General features: G+C 37.6%; 1 protein-coding gene across 3 annotated transcripts in view; it reads right to left on the bottom strand.

Moving 5' to 3' along the window:
- The window catches only part of PCDH11X (protocadherin 11 X-linked), an 821,697-nt gene that overhangs the window by 329,303 nt on the left and 477,701 nt on the right, over nt 1-14,693 (bottom strand). For 2 of the 3 annotated variants that reach the window (XM_057495790.1, XM_057495792.1), the window contains one exon: nt 13,769-13,798. The exons of the other annotated variant lie outside the window; for it this stretch is intronic. In XM_057495790.1, the coding sequence (XP_057351773.1) occupies nt 13,769-13,798 (30 nt within the window). The remainder of the gene's footprint in view (nt 1-13,768; nt 13,799-14,693) is intronic. 3 annotated transcript variants of the gene reach the window in all.

The following is a 14,693-nucleotide window of genomic DNA, read 5'->3' as shown; positions in this document are numbered from 1 at the left end:
GGTAATAACACGGGGGAGCAAGGACATATCTGGACCAGAGAGTTTGGGTGGGGTCTCTTTTTGCAGCCTGATCATGAGAGACATGGGCAAGCAGAAGTGGATGACTGCTTGCACGCAATAAACAGGTTTCTCCCACTTTAGTTCTCTCTTTGACTAATTTGGGTTTCAAAGGTAATTTGCCCAGGGCTGGAACATATTCCCACCCACCACCATTTTTACACTGTCTTACATGAAGCTAGAAGAGCTTGAAAAGAAGATTTTAAATCCTTGTATTATCTACATTTGCTATTGCATTAATATAATTCTCCACATTTTATTCTGAAAAATTGGAAATCAGTTTCCTTTGGATTAAGACAGTTCTATTAAACTCATCAAAATTCAGAAATTAAAAGTAAGACAAATATACTAAGTGTTTATAAAATGTGAAATATGATATTGTGCTAAGAATTGAGGAGAAACAGAAGAAATATGTAGTTGATTAACATGAACTCACAATACAGGTACAAACATTATACTTTTGTGCAGATATGGATGGACAGATCACAGAAGTCCTATGCAAGAAAGGTTTCCAGAAAGACTGAGAGAGGAACAATGGTTAGAACAACAAATGTAATGAAAAGTTCTGGATGTAGTAAGCAGAAAATCTTGGGCAAATGATAAAAGGGTTCTAGTAAAGTTGGCAGGTAAATACAATAGATTATAGCAGGGAATGTGAGAAAATGCAGTTAATAGGAGGAGATGATTCCCTCATTTTAGTAGTGAATTACAGCACTATTTAAAGAGGATAGCCTTCTTAAGGTGAGGTGGTATATAATATTATTTTCCTTAACAAGTGACATTTATGTATTTATAAAGAAAAAAGAGAAGTGGCATGTAGGAAGAGACTAAAGAGCTAGATATTTCAATAATTAAAAGGTAACAAATGGGAGACTAGAAAGGAACTCAAAGATGTTTTCTCTCTTAGGAGATTAGGACTAAAAGAAATCTGCTGATAATTCAGGGTGAGAAACTGTGAAATAAATCTCAAGATGGTTGAAAATGTTTAGGAAGTCATTCAAGGCTTGGGATGAAAGTTAATGAGAGGAGCATAAAAAGACTTCTGAACAGTATGTAGAGCCAAAGCGGAAGCTTAATATTCTGATTGTGCAGTAAGCTATAACTTCAGTACAATTTTGTGCTTTTTTCCCCCAAACAGTGATCAATGGCCTGTGGAGAATATAATCTGTGAGGGGACTAGAGTTGAAAATTGACACTGTAAACAGAGTGAGAAGCCAAGGATGAAAAGTCAAGGATAGCAAAGAAGAGATGGGGAGATAAGTGTAACCAGGAAGGAATTTCATAGAGCAGGTAAAATGGAGAGAGTCTGAGTAATTGGAGGTATAGTGAAGGAAAAGCTCAAGTTACACAGATAATATAGGGCAGATAATTAAGTTATGATCATGGAAAAGGAAGGACAGTGTTCAAAATCCTTGTAATAATATGAAAATTAGATCCCAGGAATGCACATATGTACATATAAGGGCCATAGAATCAACAAAAACAGCAACAAAAATCAACAAAAACAAAAGAAATTTAAAATTACCAAATAGGTAGGTCAAAACATATTTATCTGTGCTGAGGGCTACATTAACAGTTGTAACACTGAATGCAGGTACAAGCAGAAGTCTTGAATAAGCACGTTAGGAGTATCCAAAAAGATCGAAACAGAGGAGTCCTTCAAATCATCTGCCACTTTTGGTCACTGACCAGATTTTCAGTCACTGCTCATTAAGTTAAATAAAGAATCTAATCCAAAGCAAAATAAGAAGCTGTCAAGACACTACAAAAAGCCTCAGAGTGTACCTGTAATATAATATTCTTGGAAGATCGTATCTATGGAACCTAGGTATGAGGAAGGTAGATGGGTTTCCTTACAGGTGGCTATGGTAAATTAGAGTTCTTTGTGTGATTTCATTTTCTCATAGCATTACCAACACTAAAATGAATGTTTGATAAGGAAAACTGGTTAGTATAGAGGAAATGACATTCACAATTGGTGTTGATTTAGCCTTCTGCATTTGCTGGATTATAATGCTCCAAAAAGTAACATATGTAAATAATCCTTCACTAAAGCCAAAGTAGGTGGAAACATCTTTAGAAATGTACTCTTAGAATTGCCCTTAGAATAAGCTTTTAAAAATATCTCAATGTGCCATTCCATATTCAAATTATTAAACTACAAGTTTAGGAGAATTTCCAAAGGAAGAACTTACAAAACATTTCTGGATTGTTGAATAAGATAAGATATAAAGAAGTACCTTGGAGACACTAGTAAAATGAGTTATTTAATGAATGTTAAAAAGAAACAGGAGAAGCTAAGATGGTGGCGTGAGTAGGGCAGTGGAAATCTCCTTCCAAAACCATATACATTTTTTAAAATACAACAAGTACAACTATTTCTAAAAGAGAGGCCAGAAGATACAGTACAACAGTCAGGCGACATCTACGTCTGCAAGAACTCAGCACCTCACGAAGGGGGTAAGATACAAGCCATGACCTGGCAGGACCTGAGTGCTCCCCCCACCCCAGCCCACCAGTGGGAGGATAGGAGTCAGAGCGGGGAGGGAGTGGGAGCCTAAGACTGCTAAATACCCAGCCCTAGTCATCTGCACTGGGAGCACAGACACATGGTGCATGGTGTGCTGGATATTATGGAAATGGAAAAGTAAAACCTGCAAGTAGGCCCCACAGCTGATGCCCCTGGGACAAAAGAAAAGCGAGTGCTTTTTGAAAGTCTTAAAAGGACAGCGGCCACACAGCTGGATGCAAGAGTCCCAGCACACTCAGCCCAGCAGCTGGGAATCCCAGGGAAATTCAGGGGCTCCAGCCCCTTGGGAGACAGTGCAGCTCTGAAGCCCCTCACAGAGACAAACAGCCTCCATCCATTCCCCCTCCCGTGTGGTCCCGCCATAGCAGGGGAGCAGCCTGAGAGCGGCCACACCCACAGCAACAGCCCAGAGCCTCCTCCACAGCCACCTGGGCCAGACTCAGAGGACCCGCTGGTGCGTGGAAGCCCAGCACAGACAGAGGAAGCCAGGACAGGATGCAAACGGTCGCTGTTCTCACAGGAGAGCAAAACCGGCATGCCTGCCCCTCCCAGCGGAGCTCTGGGATACACTGAAGGCTGCCCCAACCGTGGCAGCTCAGGAAATAAAACCGGAAGCTGCTACCCATGTGTGGGACATTGTTCTCCCAGCTGACACACGTGCCAACTGCCTATGACTATCACTATTGCCATGAAAAAGCAGAAGAATTTGATCCAGTCCAGAGTTACACAGACAACCCCTGAGAGAGAGCATGGGGAGATAGATTTAACCAATCTTCCCGAAAAAGAATTCAAAATAAAGGTCATAACCATGCTGATGGACCTGCAGAGAAACATGCAAGAGTTAATTGATCAAGGTAGGAGGGAGAATACAGAAATAAAACAATCTCTGCAAAGACTTAAGAGCACACTGGATGAGGTGCAAGAGGCTGTTAATGGAATAGAGATCAGAGAACAGGAACACAGAGAAGCTGAGGCAGAGAGAGATAAAAGGACCTCCAGGAATGAAAGAATATTAAGAGAACTGTGTGCCCAAGCGAAATGGGACAAAATTTGCATTGTGGGGGTACCAGAAGAAGAAGAGAGAGAAAAAGGGATAGAAAGTGTCATTGAAGAAATAATTGCTGAAAACTTCCCCAACCTGGGGAAGGAAGTAGACTCTCAGACCATAGAAGCCCACAGATCTCCCAACACAAGGGACCCAAGGAGGACAACACCAAGACACACAATAATTAAAATAGCAAAGATCCAGGACAAGGACAAAGTATTAAAGGCAGCCAGAGAGAGAAAAAAGGTCACCAAAAAAGGAAAATCTATCAGGCTATCATCAGACTTCTCAAAAGAAACCTTACAGGCCAGAAGAGAATGCCATGATATATTTAATGCAATGAAACAGAAGGGCTTGAATCAAGAATACTGTATACAGCACAATTATCATTTTAATATGAAGGGTGGATTAAACAATTCTCAGACAAGCAAAATTTGAGGGAATTTGCCTCACAAAAACAAACTCTGCAGGATATTTTAAAGGGACTGCTCTAGATAGAAGAAGCACTCCTAAGGTTATAAAGACATCACCAGAGAAAATAAATTCACACCAAAGAAAGCAGACCAACCAAATACTACCTAAAGGCAAAAAATTAAATCAACTACTCACAAAAGCAGTCAAGGGAAACACAAAAGAGTACAGAATAAAACACCTAACAAATAAAAGAATGGAGGAGGAGGAATAAGAAGGGAGAGAAACAAAGAATCATGAAACTGTGTTTATAATAGCTTAATAAGTGAGTTAAGTTAGACAGTTAGACAGTAAAGAAGCTACCCTTGAACCATTGGTATCCACAAATCTAAAGCCTGCAATGGTAATAAGTACATATCTTTCAAAAATCAACCAAAATGTAAATGGACTGAACGCACCAATCAAAAGACACAGAGTAATAGAATGGATAAAAAAGCAAGACACATCTATATGCTGCTTACAAGAGACCCACCTCAAACCCAAAGACATACACAGACTAAAAGTCAAGGGATGGAAAAAGATATTTCATGCAAACAATAGGGAGAAAAAAGCAGGTGTTGCAGTACTTGCATTACACAAAATAGACTTCAAAACAAAGAAAGTAACAAGAGATAAAGAAGGACATTACATAATGATAAAGGGCTCAGTCCAACAAGAGGATATAACCATTATAAATATATATGCATCCAATACAGGAACACCAACATATGTGAAACAAATACTAACAGAATTAAAGGAGGAAATAGAATGCAATGCATTCATTTTAGGAGACTTCAACACACTACTCACTCAATAGGACAGATCCACCAGACAGAAAATAAGTAAGGACACAGAGGCACTGAACAACACACTAGAATAGATGGACCTAATAGATATGTACAGAACTCTACACCCAAAAGCAGCAGGATACACATTCTTCTCAAGTGCACATGGAACATTTTCCAGAATAGACCACATACTAGGCCACAAAAAGAGCCTCAGTAAATTCCAAAAGATTGAAATCCTACCAACCAACTTTTCAGACCACAAAGGTATAAAACTAGAAATAAATTGTACAAAGCAAACAAAAAGGCTCACAAACACATGGAGGCTTAACAACATGCTCCTAAATAATCAATGGATCAATGACTAAATTAAAATAGAGATCAAGCAATATATGGAGATAAATGAAAACAACAGCGCAAACCCCCAACTTCTGTGGGATGCAGCGAAGGCAGTTCTAAGAGGAAAGTATATAGCAATCCAGGCCTATTTAAAGGGAGAACTATTGCAAATGAATAATCCAAAGTCACAATTATTGAAACTGGAAAAAGAAGAACAAATGAGGCCCAAAGTCAGCAGAAGGAGGGACATACTAAAGATTAGAGAAGAAATAAATAAAATTGAGAATAATAAAACAATAGAAAAAATCAATGAAACCAAGAGCAGAATCTTTGAGAAAATAAACAAAATAGATAAGCCCCTAGCCAGACTTATTAACAGAAAAAGAGAATCTACACACACCAACAGAATCAAAAACAAGAAAGGAAAAATCACAATGGACCCCACAGAAATACAAACAATCATTAGAGAATACTATGAGAATCTATATGTTAACAAGCTGGAAAACACAGAAGAAATGGACAACTTCCCAGAAAAGTACAACCTGCCAAGACTGACCAAGGAAGAAACAGAAAATCTAAACAGACCAATTACCAGCAAAGAAATTGAAGCAGTAATCAAAAAACTACCAAAGAACAAAACCCCCGAGCCAGATGGATTTACCTCGGAATTTTATCAAACATACAGAAAAGGCATAATACCCATTCTCCTTAAAGTTTTCCAAAAAACAGAAGAGGAGGGAATACTCCCAAACTCATTCTATGAAGCCAACATCACCCTAAAACCAAAACCAGGCAAAGACCCCACCAAAAAAGAAAACTACATACCAATATCCCTGATGAACGTAGATGCAAAAATACTCAACAAAATATTAGAAACCGAATTCAAAAATATATCAAGAGGATCATACAACATGACCAACTGGGATTCATCCCAGGGATGCAAGGAAGGTACAACATTCGAAAATCCATCAACATCATCCACCACATCAACAAAAAGAAGGACAAAAACAACATCATCATCTCCATAGATGCTGAAAAAGCATTCGACAAAGTTCAACATCCATTTATGATAAAAACTCTCAACAAAATGGGCACAGAGGGCAAGAACCTCAACATAAGAAAGGCCATATATGATAAACCCACAGCTAACATCATACTGAACAGTGAGAGGCTGGAAGCTTTTCCTCTGAGATTGGGAAAAAGACAGGGATGCCCACTCTCCCCACTGTTATTCAACATAGTACTAGAGGTCTTAGCCATGGCAATCAAACAAAACAAAGAAATACAAGGCATCCAGTTTGGTAAAGAAGAAGTCAAACTGTCACTATTTGCACATGACATGATATTGCACATAAAAACCCTACAGACTCCACTCCAAAACTACTAGGACTAATATCTGAATTCAGCAAAGTTGTAGGACCCAAAATTAACACACAGAAATCTGTGGCTTTCCTATACACAAATGATGAACTAGCAGAAAGAGAAATCAGGAAAACAATTCCATTCACAATTGCATCAAAAAGAATAAAATACCTAGGAATAAACCTAACCAAGGAAGTGAAAGACCTATACCCTGAAAACTACAAGACACTCTTAAGAGAAATTAAAGAGGACACTACCAAATCGAAACTAATCCCATGCTCTTGGCTAGGAAGAATTAATATTGTCAAAATGGCCATCCTGCCTAAACCAATCTACAAATTCAATGTTATCCCTATCAAAATACCAACAGCATTCTTCAACGAACTGGAACAAATAGTTCTAAAATTCATATGGAACCACCAAAGACCCCGAATAGCCAAAGCAATCCTGAGAAGGAAGAATAAAGTGGGGGGTATCACGCTTCCAAATTTCAAGCTCTACTACAAAGCCACAGTAATCCAGACAATTTGGTGCTGGCACAAGAACAGAGCCACAGACCAGTGGAAAAGGATAGAGAGTCCAGATATTAAACCAAACATATATAGTCAATTAATGTATGAAAAAGGAGCTATGGACATACAATGGGGAAATGACAGCCTCTTCAACAGCTGGTGTTGGCAAAACTGGACAGCTACATCTAAGAGAATGAAACTGGATTATTGTCTAACCCTATACACAAAAGTAAATTTGAAATGGATCAAAGACCTGAACGTAAGTCATGAAACCATAAAACTCTTAGAAAAAAACATAGGCAAAAATCTCTTGGTCATAAACATGAGTGACCTCTTCATGGACATATCTCCCCGGGCAAGGGAAACAGAAGCAAAAATGAACAAGTGGGACTATATCAAACTAAAAAGCTTCTGTACAGCAAAGGACACCATCAATAGAACAAAAAGGCATGCTACAGTATGGGAGAATATATTTATAAATGACAGATCCGATAAAGGGTTGACATCCAAAATATATAGAGCTCATGCACCTCAACAAACAAAGAGCAAATAATCCAATTAAAAAATGGTAAGAGGGGCTGAATAGACAGTTCTCCAAAGAGGAAATTCAGATGGCCAACAGACATGAAATGATGCTCCACATCGCTAATCATCAGATAAATGCAAATTAAAACCACAGTGAGATATCACCTCACACCAGTAAGGATCGCCACCATCCAAAAGACAAACAACAACAAATGTTGTGGAGAAAGGGGAACCCTCTTACACTGCTGGTGGGAATGTAAACTAGTTCAACCTTTGTGGAAAGCAGTATGGAGTTTCCTCAAAAAGCTCAAAATAGAAATACCATTTGACCCAGGAATTCCACTTCTAGGAATTTACCCTAAGAATGCAGCAGCCCAGTTTGAAAAAGAAAGATGTACCCCTATGTTTATCGCAGTGCTATTTACAATAGCCAAGAAATGGAAGCAACCTAAGTGTCCATCAGCACATGAATGGATAAAGAAGATATGGTACATATACACAGTGGAATATTATTCAGTCATAAGAAGAAAACAAATCCTACCATTTGCAACAACATAGATGGAGCTAGAGGGTATTATGCTCAGTGAAATAAGCCACATGGGGAAAGACAAGTACCAAATGATTTCACTCATATGTCGAGTATAAGAACAAAGACAAAAGTGAAGGAACAAAACAGCAGGAGACACACAGAACCCAAGAATGGACTAACAGTTAACAAAGGGTAAGGGACTGGGGAGGATGGGTGGGAAGGGATGGGTAAGGGTGGGGAAAAAAGAAAGGGGGCATTACGATTATCATGTGTAATGTGGAGGGGGGCGTCACGGGGAGGACTGTGCAACACAGAGAAGACAAGTAGTGATTCTACAGCATCTTACTTTGTTGATGGACAGTGACTGTAATGGAGTTTGTAGGGGGGGCTTGGTGATGGGTGGAGTCTAGTAAACATAATGTTCCTCATGTAATTGTAGATTAATGATACCAAAAAAAAAGAAAGAAACATGCCCAAAATGGAGTCGTTTATATTAAGCCTCACCAAGACTTAATGCACAACATAATTGCAGTTTCAGCCTCTCCCAAGAGTGGAATTTTAAACCAATCAGTCTAGAATTTCCTGGTATCTTAGTGAGGTAAGCTGCATTAAGAAACACTGCTTTTCCTCTGAAGGGAAAGTGCCGTGCCTGAAATCATCCCTTCTTTTACTAATAACTTCTTGCCCTGCCTTCCTTCCTATAAAAACCTATTTTGAACAATTCTTGGAAACATGTCTCTACTTGCTAGATGGGATGGGATGCTGCCTGATTCATAAATTGCTTAATAAAGCCAGTTAGATCTTTAAATTTACTCAGCTGAATTTTGTTTTTTAATTGAGTGAGCATTGTCATTGCCTCCCTCTTCTTCATGTAGCCTTGGCACAAATGAGTACACAGATCACAAGAGTCTGGAGGAAGACAGGCCAATGACAGAAAACGACTTATACTTGCTCTGGTACTATAGCTACTCTTTTTGATACCCACTAGCTTTGTCTGAAAGAAGCCTCTTTGTAAATTCACCTCTGGCAAATATAAAGAAATAAGAAATACACTCCTTTGAGAATTTCACTCAGTTCTGTTTCTGCCATCTTCAGTTTAACACTTTGGTGAACACACTCTTTAACAAGTACAGCCATTTGTGCAATCCTCCAAGGCAATTTAGACTGAGGCTTACCCAGAGTTGGGGGATGGTGGTGGGGATCTTGAAGAAAAATGTCTGCATGGAAATTTTCAGGTGAGCGCTAAGAGAATCGGTTTGCGTTTAAGCAAGAAATGTTTTTTTTTTAATGTTAACCAGATTAAAATGTATACTTCTTTTAGTTCAACACAAACATTGCTTACACTAATTTATTCAGTCACAGGTGGCTGTGTTGAAATGTGTTTTCCCCCTAATTAGCTTTTAGTCAGCTGAATACCAACTGGTTAAAAAATGAATGAACTGTGGAGGGTCGCATATGCTTTTCTGTTCTTTTACTGCCACTAGCTTCTCCATGAAATATAAACTTTGAGGAGGAAGGAAATACAGTGTTGACCTCTGTAACAAATCTCTGATTTGGAATCTGAAAATAGGTCCTGTTTTGTGAAGCCTCTAAAGTCATTTAAATTAAATAGATGGGAAGTCATTGAGAAATTCTATATACTTTGGTGTTTGAATCTAAAAGACAATAAAGCATTCATTTGTATACTTCATTCCTAGGAAAGATAATGTGTTGCCCTATTTTTTCCAAATGAAGGATCCTTACATTTTCCACTTTGAATTAAACTGAATATAAAAGCTGTATTTTATAATTTATATTAAAAAACCTAAATAGGTGACGTTCAGAAGTTCAAGAGATTAATTCGACTTTTTATGGTAACATTTGCAATAAATCCAAAGTTAATGAATATTCTGACACTTGATATATTTAAGGTTTATAGCTTTTGGATTCAATGTCCAAAATACCCTTCAAATGTATACATAAATGCAATGAACCAAAAATGAAGGGCATCAGAGGACAGAGCTAATCGCCATAGTATATATTAACCCTATTATATTAGACTAGGTATAGAATGTGTAAGGAATAGTGAAAACTGCTTAATGATAGGTCTGTAGCATCATCATAATTGACAGAAACAATATTCAAAAAACATATTCTTGCAGAAACAACCTATAACATTAAATATCTTGAATATTACTACTAAAATATAATAAAACATTTCTTCTAAGATAAAAGAAGAATTTTTTTATGATTTAAAGTTTTTTTCTCTCTCTTTTTTTAGAGAGGTATTCTGTGCAGCTTGCCTGGGTTCAAACCATGGCTTTTCCATTTGTGAGCTCTGTAACCTTAGGTAAGTCATTTAAGCTCTCCGTCTATGGTTTCCTCATCTGTGAAAAATGTTATTAGGTTGCTGTTCTGTTAGACCCAAACATGTATGTAGGTATGCGAATGTATGTGTGTGTATATATATATATATATATATACACACACACATAGATGTACACACACACACATGCATACAGTGCTTGAAACAGAGTAAGCATGATATTAGTAATTTATTTTTATCATGTTTATTTTAGTATAGAAATGAGGCAGAGCAGAGAAATAGGACAAGGGTCACGCCATTCTAAAATCTACTTAGTTCACAAACAAAGGCCTAGCTTATTCTTTAACTTGACCTTTAGCTGTTCTCCCTTCTTCCAGTCACCTTAATCAATAAGTAACATTCAGGATAGGAGACCTCTGGAGTGTAAATGAACTTGTGTATAAAAAATACTGAGATCCAGATTACCAGTCATTTAAATAACCCTATTCTTAAGGTAAAACTTCAAAGGAATTATTAATCAGCTGTGTATATCATGCTTTATGCTGACCCCTGCCCATAAGTTCCTATAAAACCCCAAACCCTAAATCCTTAAGCATGCCTCCTCTCTGAGGATGTCAGCACACCTGAGTGTGTACTGTCCCTTAAAATAAAACTTTTTTGTTTTTAAGCCCAATGCACTTTGTCTCTGAATTCCTTTTTGCAGCAAAGACAAGAACTCACTGACATCCATCACTAGTGGTAAGCATCTTTGTCATTTCACAGTTTCATTCAACTTCCTAATCTTTAGTGCAATGCTTTCTCCCCCATTTTATGCTCTGACAAGTAGGGAAGTGGCTGCAGGTACCTTTGAACAGGGAAGGGCTTGCTTGTTCCATTACCTGGGTGACCTGGACAGAACTGTGGCTGTAGGATCCTGTTCTTTAGCAGACTGCACCAAAGTCTCCTTTCCTATATTTTGGGAAGTTCTCAGAACGTAAACACTCCATCCAATGCTCCAAGGCTCCCCCAATTCTAGGGTGTTGGCGACATAATTCCTACACAGAGCAGATCACATAGGCATTGGATGCCCTGGCTTTAGGAGTTACCAAGAGATTTGCCCTACACTGAGCAGAAGTTCAATGAACTTCTCCTTTCTCCCTTGGTCTTCCTTGCTTTCTACCACCTGGGTGGCTGCACAAATAAAAAAGCCCCCTTTCCTGGCCCTATGCAACACTGACACTCGCTACTACTTTCACTTTAATGAGTTTCTTTCTTACCTGACCTCATGTGACCTATTCTCAAATTCTTTACCAGAGTCAAGAGCCCTCCTTCCCTGTCCAGGCTGAGGTTTTGCCTAGCATGTAGGAGAGACCTCCCAAGATGGGACTGCTTGGCAACAGAAAGGTACTGGGAAAAATGACCAGCTGTTCACAACTATCTCTCTTACTCTACTCTCTGCTTTGTCTTGGCCAAACTTTAGTCAGTTTTCTCTCTCCTTCCTAGAGGCCCCTGATGTCCCCTTGCCCCCGAGAAATGAGTAAGCACTAAAAAAGCGGAACGTGGCCCCTTTATCAGTGTATCCTGGGAATCAGCTGACCTCAGCAAGACACTTTTCCTGGATGATGGCACTGGTCATTTATCATCCTTCTCCAGTTTCTTCTTGAAAGAGTGCTTATTCTGCTTGCCACTCCTTACTCTAAAAAAGAAACTCCTTTTTCTGTTGTATTTTAAGATCCCTTAAGATTTCTGAGGTCAGAGTCTTCTCCCTAGTTTGAATAAAGTCTTTCTCTAAATTCAAATTTAGTATTATTTGACACACAAAAAAATCCTTCACTAAGAACCACATTCTCCATTGCTTTTTATATTGTGATTATATTACTGTTTTAATATCAACCATTGAAGAGTTTTATGTTCAAATTTCATGATCCAGGTTCTCTGAACAGTAAGTGAGTTCACTTCAGAGTCCTCTATACAGAGTCCTAATTTCTTTAAAGAAAGACATTTTCCTATTTATAGAGTAACTACCCTACATGAAATTTGCTCACATTTCTATTCTTCAAAATTACAATTTTTAAATAACTGAGCAACAGATCCATTTCTAAATTTACCAGAATGATATTTTACTATCCTCTTTTCCTTCCTTTTAATTGGAGAACTCTTCTACAACCTTTTGCCTTCTGGGAGGAGCTGATTCTCAAAAAGCCATCACTCCAAGGCCATAGTGATAAGAGATCAGACAGGCATTTGAAAACTCTCAGAAAGTATATTGATTGAAAACTCTTTAATGGTATTTTAGTTTATCTCTCAAACATTAATGAAAATCCATTTTGATATTCTAGTCAGGCTCTATTTTCAGGTAATTCTCACACTTGATAAACATATCCAGGGCTACCAGATTACTTCTGGCATAATTTAGACCTCCTTTTGGCAAGTTCTTTTTCAAAAACAAAATTAGATTCCTCAAACTAGAATAGGATCATTTTTCTTAAAGATTACACTCACATTTAGCCTAGCATACAGTTATGGCAACATTCTGGCTCTTAATATGGACAACATTTAAGGCTTACTGAACTTAGTTTCCAAAATACTTTCCATCAGAAACTTAAGGGAAACACTTCTTTCAACTCAAAACACAGTGAGGAAATCAAGGCATAAATTCTAGGAAACAAATGCCAGTGAACAGCTGAAAAGCTTCATCTTCAGTGGTGGTGCAGTTTAACTGGTAAGGTACTTAAAATGTAACAATATGTGTGACATAGCTTATTTTTTAAATAGTAGAAAACCAAATTTTTCTAGAAAGCTAGGCAATTCATACATATGTGAGAACTTAAAATTTTCACACTGAAAGATGACATTCTAAAGCCCAGTTTCTCGGAGAACATCAATTTTCTGATTAACCATGTTTAGTTTAGTTATAGAATTTCTCCCTGTGACCCTATCAGACATCATCATGCTTCATATTCACTAACTTTTGCTGTCATTGAAACATTGTGAATTGACACCAGAATGGTCCTTTTTATTGCTAAAATTTATCATAAAATAACTGTACTACCAGAACTATCACAAAGTGATGCTGTCAGCAGTATGTTGTTTTGGCACAGTGGAAAAAGAAAGTGTTGGTGAAAAAGAAAATAAAATAAGACTTGAAAATTGCTTCCAGGGCTATGTAAAAGATACAAAATGTGGAGACAGCTTGGCTTGAAGCTCTTTGAAGGCAGAACCACAACATATGTCATCTTAAATACTTACAGCTTTAACTCCATGGAGTAACTACTGTAGCTTCAGAAATTTGAGAAAAATATAGCACAACACATTTTGAAATCAATTTGCTTTGAAATTTACAGTCTTACCTTTCCTTCCTTTTTTCCCTCAGATTTCCGCTGATTTAGGGTAAAATGCAGGCAAAGGAAGCAATAGAAAACAAAAACAAAAATGAAAATCAGCTCCTATTTGTTACTGCAAATACATTATTGTTTTTTAAATGTCAATATTCCCAGTGCAATGGTATATAGTTTTGTTCTTCTACTGAAACTGCTTTCATCTGCTGCATTCTTCAGTGTTTTTAGTAGAAGGATATAGCATTACAAATTTCATGCAATAATATGAAGAGACAAATAAAAAAACTTCAGTCAGCATTAAAAAATTAGGTTATATGCTGAGCCCACATAGACATTGGCCAAGAAACAGCATCCTTCCATTTAGATATTCCCTTAATCATATCACTTATTTTCCATCCATTTTTAAATGAATGGGCCTTTTTCTCAAGTATGAACACATTTCTCAAAGAAAGAAAAATGATGTTGGTTGGGAATTCATGAATTAGGAATAAACATAAGACATTACCTATACTCATTAGACACTACCTCTAATATTAATTTTGGTGATCCTTAGGAGTACCTTAATTCAATTCTCTTCAACTAAATCCTTTTGAAGCCATTCTGGTGAAATCATTTTGTTCATTTTTATTTAAGACTTCTTCTTCCCTACACCCAACCTCAGAGGACAGGTTAAAAATTAATTTTCAAGACTCCAGGAATATTTAGGCCATTTGTCCTTTGGATTCATTCTTTGCAAAGGATGAATATCCCATATAATAAAAGGATCAAATGTCTGCTTTTCTAGCTAATGATACTCCTGAAAGTCCTTTCTCCCTAAATTTTATCGCAGTTCCCTGTCATCTACACAGTTATACAAAAGTTCCTTTGAGAATCTTCTTGAATACAAAGAATCACAGAAAATTGGGAGGGAGAGATGGTTAATTTTGAAATAAGGGTA

This window comes from Manis pentadactyla, chromosome X, assembly GCF_030020395.1.
Source record: "Manis pentadactyla isolate mManPen7 chromosome X, mManPen7.hap1, whole genome shotgun sequence".
Classification (NCBI taxonomy): domain Eukaryota; kingdom Metazoa; phylum Chordata; class Mammalia; order Pholidota; family Manidae; genus Manis; species Manis pentadactyla.
Note: the sequence above shows the minus strand (reverse complement) of the source record. Positions and strands in the feature narration are given on the sequence as shown.